The sequence below is a fragment of the Podarcis gaigeae genome, assembly GCF_964106915.1.
Source record: "Podarcis gaigeae genome assembly, chromosome: 12".
Classification (NCBI taxonomy): domain Eukaryota; kingdom Metazoa; phylum Chordata; class Lepidosauria; order Squamata; family Lacertidae; genus Podarcis; species Podarcis gaigeae.
The window spans coordinates 48,254,480-48,266,483 of NC_139688.1; the positions used below are offsets into that span (position 1 = coordinate 48,254,480).

General features: G+C 45.4%; 1 protein-coding gene and 1 long non-coding RNA gene across 2 annotated transcripts; one reads left to right on the forward strand and one right to left on the reverse strand.

Moving 5' to 3' along the window:
• Positions 1-875: 875 nt before the first annotated feature.
• Positions 876-11,581, reverse strand: CLEC3B (C-type lectin domain family 3 member B). Its single transcript, XM_083706115.1, has 3 exons — positions 11,371-11,581; positions 6,340-6,438; positions 876-1,947 (listed from the first exon to the last, which is right to left on the reverse strand). Exons 1-3 carry the CDS (start codon positions 11,465-11,467, stop codon positions 1,547-1,549), a joined length of 597 nt encoding a protein of 198 aa, XP_083562241.1. The 5' UTR covers positions 11,468-11,581; the 3' UTR covers positions 876-1,546.
• On the forward strand, positions 1,929-4,732 carry LOC310828503. The gene is made up of 3 exons (XR_014556978.1): positions 1,929-2,059; positions 2,428-3,812; positions 4,181-4,732. It is a non-coding gene; the product is annotated as an uncharacterized lncRNA (long non-coding RNA).
• Positions 11,582-12,004: the final 423 nt, after the last annotated feature.

Here is a 12,004-nt window from a genome sequence, read left to right on the forward strand (position 1 = left end):
TTAACCACTACACCACACTGGCTCAGAATGTATCCAAGGTACATTCTTCCTGCAGCACCCCTGTAGGGGTCAGAAGCCCAGTTGTGTCACCCCTTGCCTGCAGAGCTGGCAGTCTCATGCCTTTTTCCGAACACCCTCCATTATGGAGTGTTCCCTCCGCCTCCTCTCCTCTCCCCTCTCCTTGGGGGTCCCCTGGTCTCTGAGCTGCCTGCCCCCCTCCGCCCCAAAGAGAGGTGCCCCTCACAAACAGCCACGCAAGCCTTTGGAAGGCAGAGACGCAAGAGGGCATCAGAGGAAGGGAAGTTTTTAATGATTAATGCTTTATTATGTTTTTATATGTGTTGGAAGCCACCTAGAGTGGCTGGGGCAACCCAGCTAGATGGGCAGGGTGCAAATATACTACTACTACTACTACTCTGTGGGTTAAACCACAGATCCTAGGACTTGCCGATCAGAAGGTCGGCGGTTTGAATCCCCACAACGGGGTGTGCTCCCATTGCTCGGTCCCTGCTCCTGCCCACAAGCAGTTCAAAAGCACATCAAAGTGCAAGTAGATAAATAGGTACCGCTCTGGCGGGAAGGTAAACGGCTTTTCCGTGCGCTGCTCTGGTTCACCAGGAGCGGCTTAGTCATGCTGGCCACATGACCCAGAAGCCGTATGCCGGCTCCCTCGGCCAATAAAGCGAGATGAGCGCTGCAACCCCAGAGTCGACCACGTCTGGACCTAATGGTCAGGGGTATCTTTACCTTTACTACTACTAATACCTTTTGAAATTCCTTCCTTATATTTTCTCCCAATTGTGCCCAGAAGGAAGTTACTGTAGCTTAGAGAGAGAGAGAACACACTTTGCCCCATCAACATATGCAAGATGTCCTTTTTTAAATAAAAAAATTATCTTTATTTTTCTGCACAACAGAGTGAAAGCTCTCGATATCACCTCCCCTCCCTTCCTCTTTACACCAGCATTGTCCGGTATTATAACTTAGGCTGAGACAACTCTACCGAACTTTTATTTCAGTGGAGCAAAAGGTGTGCAATGGATTTATTTGGGTTAATTTGGCCATAAGGAGCTGTCACGTTTAATGAAAGGCAGCTGTGCTAAAGCACTTTCGGTTTGGCGCCCCCCCAAAGATGATAATAAGGACAATTCTACAAAAGCTGGTTTAATTTGGTGCAATCAGCAGGAAGGAAAAAGGGTCGGCAGGAAGAGTACATGCGACGAACAACTAATGAGTCTTAAGGATCGTATTATTTTGGCAAAGTTGAAACGCCGCTCGACTAATGAAGCTATCCTATTAGGCTTTGGATGTAAAAATACAGATATCTATAACTCATGCCTCAGTGAGAAAAACATAGCTGCTACTGAGCGGAATGTAGTTTTTAGCCGATTAAAATGCAGCACAGATGTAACTCGTTCTGCCAAGCCGTGTGTTTATCTGCCAAGAGTATATGAAGGTATGTATGAGCTGCATATTTTTGTGCAGCTCTGTTCCTGGGGCCAAGTGGAACACCTTGACCTCCTCGTCCACAGCGGGAGTCCCACCATTAAACTATCATAAACTGGCACACATATGGCAACTTATCTCTGCACCTCTTGTCAAACCACTTGCCAGTGGCGACCCCCGACAACGTGGCGCAATTTTCCAGTTTCCCACCATCGGGCTGAGTGGTGATTTCCGTTTCCCAGTTCTTGAAGCCGATGCTGGTACTTGTCATGTCCACCCATCTCCCTTCGGCGGCCATGTCGTTGATGCCGAGCCAAATTTCCGACTGGGCCCCGATGCTCTTTCTCATGTAGTCGTACAGAGCGTCGTTTTCGTCTCCCGTCTGAGGGGTACTGAGGGTGCCACCCTGAGAGATGCAGTCTTCGCTGGCTTCGTGATAGGTCTTGGCGTTGGGGAAAGCCAGGAAACACTTCAAGTTGACCTTGGTGCCTTTCAGACAAACTAGCGAGAGACAAAAAGGGGAGGAGGTGGTGCGGGGAGACAGTGGAGTCAGAAAAGGAACCGTGTGCTTTGGAGTGCAATGCAGTGGTACCTTGGTTCCTGAATGGCTTAGGTAAAGGTAAAGGGACCCCTGACCGTTAAGTCCAGTCATGACCGACTCTGGGGTTGCGGCGCTCATCTCGCTTTACTGGCCAAGGGAGCCGGTGTACAGCTTCTGGGTCATGTGGCCAGCATGACTAAGCCACTTCTGGTGAACCAGAGCAGCGCACAGAAACGCCGTTTACCTTCCCGCCAGAGCGGTACCTATTTATCTACTTGCACTTTGATGTGCTTTTGAACTGCTAGGTTGGCAGGAGCAGGGACCGAGCAACGGGAGCTCACCCCCTCGTGGGGATTTGAACCGCTGACTTTCTGGTCAGCAAGCCCTAGGCTCAGTGGTTTAACCCACAGTGCCATCTGCGTCCCCCCTGAATGGCTTAGCTCCCAAACAAATCAGCTCCCAAACCCGGAAGTGTTCCAGTTTGCAAATGTTTTTGGGAAGCCAAACGTCTCTTTTGGCTGTCGCCGTTGTTTCCAGGGCCAATCAGCTAACCAGAAGCCGTCAAATCCCCCCCCCCCCCCGGTTTACTATCCCTAGTACTGTATTTCAAGATTCCCATAAAAGTGCCTGGCTTAAAACCGTCTATCGAAAACTTCACTCTTGTGGCCTATCCCTGCAACACCTACTCACTATGGGCCCCACTAAAGCAAACAATCTAATTGGTCAACGTCTAAAAGATATCGAGCATCAGAATAACCTGGCTACTATAAGGAAATTCTGCCCTTGGTATGTTCAGTTTCCACCTCTCCATTTTGATTCTCTGGCCCCATATCTGCACAAACTTATTATCCCAAAATACAGACGTGCTTTTACACTTGCAAGACTGGATTTTTGGCCATCTGCAGTACTTGAGGGTCGGTTCCAAAAGATCCCGCCTGAGAAATGTCTTTGCCCCCTGTGGAGATGGCAGCACTGAAACAGCGGCACACATCCTCCTGTCCTGTACTCTCTACAAAGACCTGAGGAATGAGATTGTCACCCCACTTGTACTAACCATCCCAGGGCACTCAACCACTGCCACAATGTCTTTTCTTCTATCACATCAAAATGAGCAGATAACAGCAAAGGTTGCTAGGTTCATAGCAGGGGCAATCAGAATAAGGGCCACTAAGTGACTGCTGATTCAGGACTTTAAATTGTGCTTTTATATCAAATTTCCTTTTCTGCGTATACTGTAACGTTTTACTGTTGCTATGGCCATTGGTTAATGCGAATAAAGTTTTATCTCTCTCTCTCAACCAGAAGCCACGCCTTGGTTTGCAAACGTTTCGGAAGTCGGATGGACTTCCAGAACGGATTGAGTTCGCGAACCAAGGTACCACTGTACTAGCTCTGTTTGATGTATCTGCAAGGAAAGCATTTCTTACTCTTTCAATTTGAACGGGGTGTCCCAAACTTGGGTCTCCAGCTGTTTTTGAACTACAATTCCCATCATCCCAGTCTTGCTAGCTAGGGATCATGGCAGTTGTAGTCCAAAAACAACCAAATTTGAGAAACACTGCATTGGACTTAAAAAAGGATGCTGAGAGCAGTGGCGGACCTACGTTTTTTGGGGGGTGGAGCCCTGAAGCTTGAACTGTTATGCGGGCCTCTTCGCAACCAGCGATGAGGTCCGGGCAACCGCTGTCATCTTCTTCAATGGGGTTGTTCCACAACAGATCACTAAACCTTTATGACATCTGTGCTACTGACTCTCAAACTTTGGGATTGTTGACAACAAAAAAGTAATCATTTTGAGTCATGCGACTCAAATTGGGTCTAAAGGGTAAAGGTAAAGGGGACCCCTGACTATTACGTCCAGTTGTGACCGACTCTGCAACGCTCATCTCGCTTTATTGGCCGAGGGAGCCGGCATACAGCTTCTGGGTCATGTGGCCAGCATGACTAAGCCGCTTCTGGTGAACCAGAGCAGTGCATGGAAACGCCGTTTACCTTCCCGCCAGAGAAGGTAACCTATTTATCTACTTGCACTTTGACATGCTTTTGAACTGCTAGGTTGGCAGGAGCTGGGACTGAGCAATGGGAGCTCACCCCGTTGCGGGGATTCAAACCACCGACCTTCTGATCGGCAAGTCCTAGGCTCTGTGGTTTAACCCACAGCGCCACCCGCATTCCCCAAATTGGGTCTACTAGACCTTAAAATTTTAAGCAATGTCTGGGACCCCTCTAGAATTAGGGGCTTACGACAGATTAGTTTCAAAGTAGATCTACCCCTGGATGAGAGTATTGGAATCACAGCTGTCCTTGTGAATGGTAGTCAGTGCCCGTTAGCTCTCCAAGTTTTGGGGAGGCCTTGGAGAAGAGTCCTTCAGTGGGCCACCTTTTCTGAATGGGTCCGTCTCCTCCACACTGCTGCTACTGCACTATACCTTTGGACCTAAACCACACAACCAGGCAGAGGGAGAAGATGAGGTGCCTCAAAGGCTGCTCCTCCTTGGTCCTCTCCTTCCCCAGTCACTCAGCAGGGAGAGGTACAGGAATCAACATGAATGTGGTGGAGCCAGAGGGATCTAGGGACTGGCCATGGTCTATCTGACAAGGTGCAGTCCTCAGCATGTGCCATATGATGTTAGTGACCCCTGCTGCAGTACAGAGGGAGTGAATAATAATAATAATTTATTACTTATACCCCGCCCATCTGGCCAGGTCTCCCCAGCCACTCTAGGCAGCTTCCAACAGGATATTAAAAACAGAATAAAACTTCAAACATTAAAAACTTCACTAAACAGGGCTTCAGATGTCTTCTGAAAGTCAAATAGTTGTTTATTTCCTTCTGGAGGGAGGCCTTTCCACTGGACGGGTGCCACTACTGAGAAGGTCCTCTGTCTGGTTCCCTGTAGCTTCACTTCTCGCAGTGAGGGAACCACCAGAAGGCCCTCAGAGCTGGACCTCAGTGTCCGGGCTGAACAATGGAGGTAGTGACACTCCCTCGGGTATACTGGGCCGAGGCCGTTTAGGGCTTTAAAGGTCAGCACCAACACTTAGAATTGTTCTTGGAAACATACTGGGAGCCAATGAAGGTCTTTCAGGACCGGTGTTATATGGTCTCAGCGGCCACTCTCGGTCACCAGTCTAGCTGCCACATTCTGGATTAGTTGTAGTTTTCGGGTCACCTTCAAAGGTAGCCCCACATAGAGCGCATTGCAGTAGTCCAAGCGGGAGATAACTAGAGCATGTACCACTCTGGCAAGACAGTCCGCAGGCAGGTAGGGTCTCAACCTGCGTACCAGGTAGAGCAGGTAAACAGCTGCCCTGGGACAATGTGAATCATTTGAGCCTGCTCCCTGGTCAACAAAAAATGGAGGACACAGCATATCACACATGTTTAGAGCACTGATTGAGAGGAAATGCAATGCAAGCTACAAAATTGCCTTCAGCTGTTTATCATAGAATCATAGAATCAGAGTTGGAAGAGACCACAAGGGCCATCGAGTCCAACCCCCTGCCAAGCAGGAAACACCATCAGAGCACTCCTGACATATGGTTGTCAAGCCTCTGCTTAAAGACCTCCAAAGAAGGAGACTCCACCACACTCCTTGGCAGCAAATTCCACTGTCGAACAGCTCTTACTGTCAGGAAGTTCTTCCTAATGTTTAGGTGGAATCTTCTTTCTTGTAGTTTGGAACCATTGCTCCATGTCCGCTTCTCTGGAGCAGCAGAAAACAACCTTTCTCCCTCCTCTATGTGACATCCTTTTATATATTTGAACATGGCTATCATATCACCCCTTAACCTCCTCTTCTCCAGGCTAAACATGCCCAGCTCCCTTAGCCGTTTGCATATGTTGCTTTGAACAATGCTGTTCACTTCCCTCCTAGAGCGAGGATAATAACATTAAGCATTTCTCTACAAAAGCTCTTGTGCTTTTTCTGCGCTTGCAAGCTGGTTTCGGAGCTTGGATGCCTGACCCGCAGAGACTGACATTAGGGAAGTGGACAGACAGAGTCTTTGAAAATGCTGGAGTGATTTTGTTTTCTAACCACTCTCCCTTTTCATCTCTGCAACCAGGTGGGGTGTGAGGGTGCAGCAACAGAACAAATCAGTACATCTGAGCCTTATGGGAAACTAGTTAGTGCAAACTATGGTGCTTCGTATCGTAGTTTAAAATCCAGATTTATTGATCCCAAACAACCTATGGTTACCGAACAGTTCTTGTTAATGTGCTGGAAATACAAATAAACCACATTTTAGCTAACACATCACGGCTTAATGTTATGTCATAAATAGCCTTATTTCACAAAGTGAGGCCATTTTGTGGCGTATGAAAAATTATAGGCCGTTGGGTTTTGTACCTGTTTGAAGTGCTTGCTTTTCCTTTAGCAGAGCCACCTCCTGGGAGATATTCTCTAGCTGTTCCTTCAGGTCTTCAAACATTTTGAGGCTTACAACATCTGCAGAGCAAACGAAGAGATTGATGATCATGTCTGCCTACACGGAATGAATGCAATCACATTTATGAATGGAACCAGAACTTCCTCCCTCGTTGGCACTATAACAAAGAGTACAATGAACAAAGAAGAAAGCAGCGTGTTATGCAGCATTTGTTATAGAGAGAGTTCGCAATAGATGGAATCAGCAATTCATAACAGGTCCATGCAGTAAAATGTCCCACCTTTGCTGCGTATCACTTCCATGGAAGTTGGTTAGAAACTGGTATTCCTAGCAACTTTTCAACATTCCCTACTCTTGCTTTGCTTTCCAACTACTTTATATGCTTTCCCTCTTTTATATCAATATGTTTTATATTTGTAGCACAATGCCCTCATCTTAATATGTCCTGTTTGAATTATGCAGGTAGCACTGTGGTCTAAACCACTGAGCCTCTTGGGCTTGTGGATCAGAAGGTTGGTGGTCGAGTCCCTGCGATAGGATGAGCTCCTGTTGCTCTGTCCCAGCTCCTGCCAACCTAGCAGTTTGAAAGCACACCAGTGCAAGTAGATAAATAGGTAACACTGTGGCAGGAAGGTAAATGGCATTTCCGTGTGCTCTGGCTTCTGCCATGATGTTTCGTTGTGCCAGAAGCAATTTAGTCATGCTGGCCACATGACCCGGAAAGCTGTCTGTGGACAAACACCAGCTCCCTTGGCCTGAAAGTGAGATTAGCGCCACAACCCCATAGCCACCTTTGACTGGACTTAACCGTCCAGGGGTCCTTTACCCTTTTTTACCTTCAATAACGCTACATTAATGGACACAGGTGGCGCTGTGGTCTAAACCACTGAGCCTAGGGCTTGCCGATCAAAAGGTTGGTGTTTCGAATCCCCGCGATGGGGTGAGCTCCTGTTGTTCGGTCCCTGCTCCTGCCCACCTAGCAGTTCGAAAGCACGTCAAAGTGCAAGTAGATAAATAGGTACCGCTCCAGCGGGAAGGTAAACGGCGTTTCCGTGCGCTGCTCTGATTCACCAGAAGCGGCTTTAGTCATGCTGGCCACATGACCCAGAAGCTGTCTGTGGACAAACACCGGCTCCCTCGGCCTATGGAGTGAGATGAGCGTGCAACACCAGAGTCGTCCGCGACTGGACCTAATGGTCAGGGGTCCCTTTACCTTTACCTAATGCTACATTATCTTTTGTTGTTGTTGTTGTTGGCATCTGTCTGTGTCTCCAGGGGTGAATTCAAACTGCTGGAGAATTACAGCACCTGCTTTGGAGGCAGAGACCAGAAATTTGTAACTGCTGCCTCCTGCGTAGTTTCTACTGCATTATCAGCACTGAAGTGACCTTCCTGGGGCACAAGCCTGGGCAGTGTGTTTGGAGATCCAGCTGCTTTTGGACTACAACTCCCATCATCCCTAGCTAGCAATACCAGTGGTCAGGGATGGTGGGGAATGTAGTCCGAAAACAGCTAGAGACCAAAGGTTGGTAAACACTGGTCTAGATAATCAGATCTCTTGGTCTCACTGATGTGGACCAAAGGAAAACAGAGTGATACGTTTGGCACCAGCTTGGCTGCAGGAGTTGTCCAAGGGAGGCATAGAAGATGCCATCCAACTATCTTAGGGACTCCACTCCAGATTTGTGTTGGGTTTACTCCTTCGCCCTTTCTTCTCCTGAAGATGTCCCACAAGGCAGCGGGTATGTTTTGTTCAATTAAGTACAGTGGTACCTTGGTTTTTGAACGTAATCCATTCTGGAAGTCTGTTCAAGTTCCGAAACATTCAAAAACTGAAAGCAGAAGCCTCAATACGGAAAATTCAAAATGGAAACCGTGTTTCCTGTTCGACTTCCGAGTCACGTTCGAAAACTGAGGCACTTGCTTCCAAGTTTTCGGCGTTGCGAGTTTCGAAATGTTCGACTATGGAGGCGTTTGAAAACTGAGGTACCACTGTGTTCTACATCATTGTTCCTGCAAGACAACTGACCATTACAAATAAATAAGGCCTTTGTAAAACAGTGGTCAGGAACTTGTAGGGTAACCAGCCCCATATAACCAGCATGATTGATTCTAATTAACACATGAAGGGGTTAATGCCATAGAGTAAGCTGACCTGCCAGGCTTAGCCTAGGTCACTTCCCCTCACCTCAGAAGGAAATGGGCAACCAGACCCCTTGTTGTACTCAGTTTACATGTGGATTTGGTGTGTGAGGAGGGCTGAGCTGGTTGCTCCAGCTCAGCCGCATGGCTTTAACCAGCCTCTCTTGTTTCAGGCAAGAATGGAATATGAAACTAGTATTTTCGTATACCTGTAGTTTAGGAACTTCTGCTATTTTGTTACCAAGCAACATTTTATTGCCTGTGTGTTTTTTCTGACTGCTGTATGGAAAAACACATGAATCTGAGCTTTGAAGAGTCTTGTAAGTAAAGCATTTTATGGCTTACAAGATGTTAGGTCTATCTGCGTGCTATGGGAGTGGGATACTTTGGAAAGAACCATTAAAAGGGACAATTTTGGGGTTCACTGGAAATGCAGGTTTTACAGTCTATATTTCCATGCCTTCCTTTGCTGCATGTATTGCAATGTTAAATTTCTGCAGTTGTTCTTCTCACCAAAAAGTACTTGCCCCAAACGTGGGTCCAGGATTCCAGGATTCCAACAGAACTTTCCAAGTTGGCTTCATCCTTTTAAAATTATTTCTACACTGTCTTTTGGCTCTTAAAAAAAAGGTTGCCTGAGGTGGTTTATGCATGTGTGAACAACGTCTGAATAGTTAATCCATGCAACATAAGAGCATGTGGAGAAATGTTATTGGGGCAGGATGTTCCACAGACCCTGAAATATAAAAACAAAAGAAGCCCAAATATCTAAATGTGGTTATAAAAAGTACTGGGGGAACAGTTTCTGTATATGGTTCACGTGGAACCTAAAATTGCCTCAAACTTGAGAACCTTATTTTTATAATCATAGGCATCTCTCAAATGTCACTTATTGCCTGCTAAAAAGCAAGAATTGCAAGTGGGTCTTAAAAATAGAAAAGCAAAGAATGAGATGTGGATGCTTTAAGTCATTGCTCAATTAGTCATTATTAGTTTGGCTCCTCTTATCAAAACACATTTTTATCACTGTTATTATTATTATTATTATTATTATTATTATTATTAATGTTGGGAGGCACCCAGAGTGGCTAGGGAAACCTAGCCAGATGGACGAGGTATAAATATAATAATAATAATAATAATAATAATAATACATGTCTACATTGCAGTGCCGTAGCCTAGCCATCATTCATTGCAATATTATCTCTTGTTTTAAATCACTCCCTGCTTGTCCCCAGTATGTGTGCAACTGTTCTAGCTACCAGCCTTAGGTGCAGCAATAAAACTGCTAGTGCATTTGCAAAACTAAGCAGGGTCTGGTCTGGTTTCAAATTGGATGGGAGACCGGGTGCTGAGATTCCTGCATTCCAGGGGGTTGGGCTAGATGACCCTCAGGGTACCCCTTCTGATTCTACCATTCTGCTATTCTATGAATGCGACATGATCCTCGCTCTTCTTTCTTGTGGTTCTTCATTTTTAACCTGGACTTGGACCAGACAGCTTTTCGAAATAGACGACTACTCTCTGCAAAGCAGGTCACATGCCCCCTCTAGTTAGCAATGCGATTTGCACATATTGTGCATGAACTTATTTAAACAGAACTGATTGTGATCTGAAGGTTCTGCCTTGAAAGAAATCTGCCTTGATCTCTTCCAGTCTGCCATGCAATACTGCAAAACCCAATTTAGATGACTGTCATATACAGTCATACCTGGAAGCAGCCCAGAGTGGCTGGGGCAACTCAGTTAGATGGGCAGGGTACAATTATTATTATTATTATTATTATTATTATTATTATTATTATTATTTTCAGTGGTTCCCAACTAGTGGTCCCGAGGACCCCAGGGGGTCTGCATAACCCATTCACATAACAAAAAGTACCATAGATATATGGAAATTTTCAAAAGTAGGGGGCCCATGGCTTGGCTTTTGAAAAACAGGGGGGGTCTGTCAAAAAAAGGTTATTTATTTATGCCACTACTGCAGCCCGCATTCTGTTAGCCCCAAAATGAAAATTGAGCGAAGTCCCAACTAAAAAGAATGGCAACTTAAACTGATGGAATACGCAGATTTAACATACGGAATAAGAGAACAAGAAGAACATACGTTCAAAGAAGATTGTTTACTGAATATATGGGTGAAACGCTGGTAGCATTAAGATAAATTCAACAGTGTAAATAAGTTTAGATGGATGTAACAATGGATCACGGAGTGGTTTAGTTCATGTAAAACATGTATGGTATGCAAAATGAACCATGGAAAAAGAAGAAGGGAAGTCATTGATTTAAATGAATATTTTGAAATGTGAATTAGAAATATTTAATAAAAATTATAGTAAAAAGAAAAACAAGGGGTTTGCAGTACTTAGCTAATTGGAAACCACTGGGCTAGATAGCGTGGAAAAGGGGTGATAATAAGTGTTACTGTTTCTTGGCCTTTTAATAAACCCTGTTCAGAGAGTCATTTCGACACAGGATGAAGTAGACAGCAGGGCACAGATGACACCCATTTACACATGCAGCTTTTGCTAAACTATACAAATTCAGTGGGAGAAACACCGTTGAATGCCTGTGTGTGTGTGTATGTGTGTCTATCATCTATCTATCATCTATCTATATCTATCTATCTATCATCTATCTATATCTATCTATCTATCTATCTATCTATCTATCTATCTATCTATCATCTATCTATCTATCTATCTATCTATCTATCTATCTATCTATCTATCTATCATCTATCTATCATCTATCTATCTATCATCTATCTATCTATCTATCTATCTATCTATCTATCTATCTATCTATCTATCTGGGGAGCTATTGGGAAATTCCTTCTGGTTCTCTTACCTTTCTCTGGCTTCTTCTTGGGTCTGATGTTCTGCTGAGTTGTCAATTGTACCACAGAAAAGAGGCACACCAGAAGGCAAACACCTCGGAGCTCCATCGCTGTCCGGCTGCTGTTCTCAAAGGGAGTGGAGGAGCTGAAGTGAATTTGAGCTGCCCCGAGTCGAGCTTCTTAACATGGGCTTTAACCAAAAATGTCTGGCCAAGAAATAAATTCCAGATTATTCGGTAAGCAAGGCAGTGACTGGAGCTTATTTTTACAGATTGTTGGGAGAGATCCAGTATCCTAAGAGCTTTCGGACTCTCCCATAAACACAGAGGGGAGTAGAATGGGATGGGGGTTTTTTAAGGTCTTGTACAAACTTGCAGATGAAATAAGAATGAAAATGTTCATTTCCAATGGATTTATCCGGGCTCTGAAAGTGCGAGGCCAACTTTTTTCCTGAACGAGTCTGTGCCTAACAGCCAAGGTTGCCAACTTTTGAGTCTGCCATGCTGCTGGTTTTCAGTCACCAACTTTTTGGCTTTTTGGCCACTGTGAAAAGTGCTGGACTAGATGGGCCATTGGCCCAATCTAGCAAACTCTTCTTACATTCTTAGGTGCTTTTAATATCACCTGGGCTATACAGAAATTCGG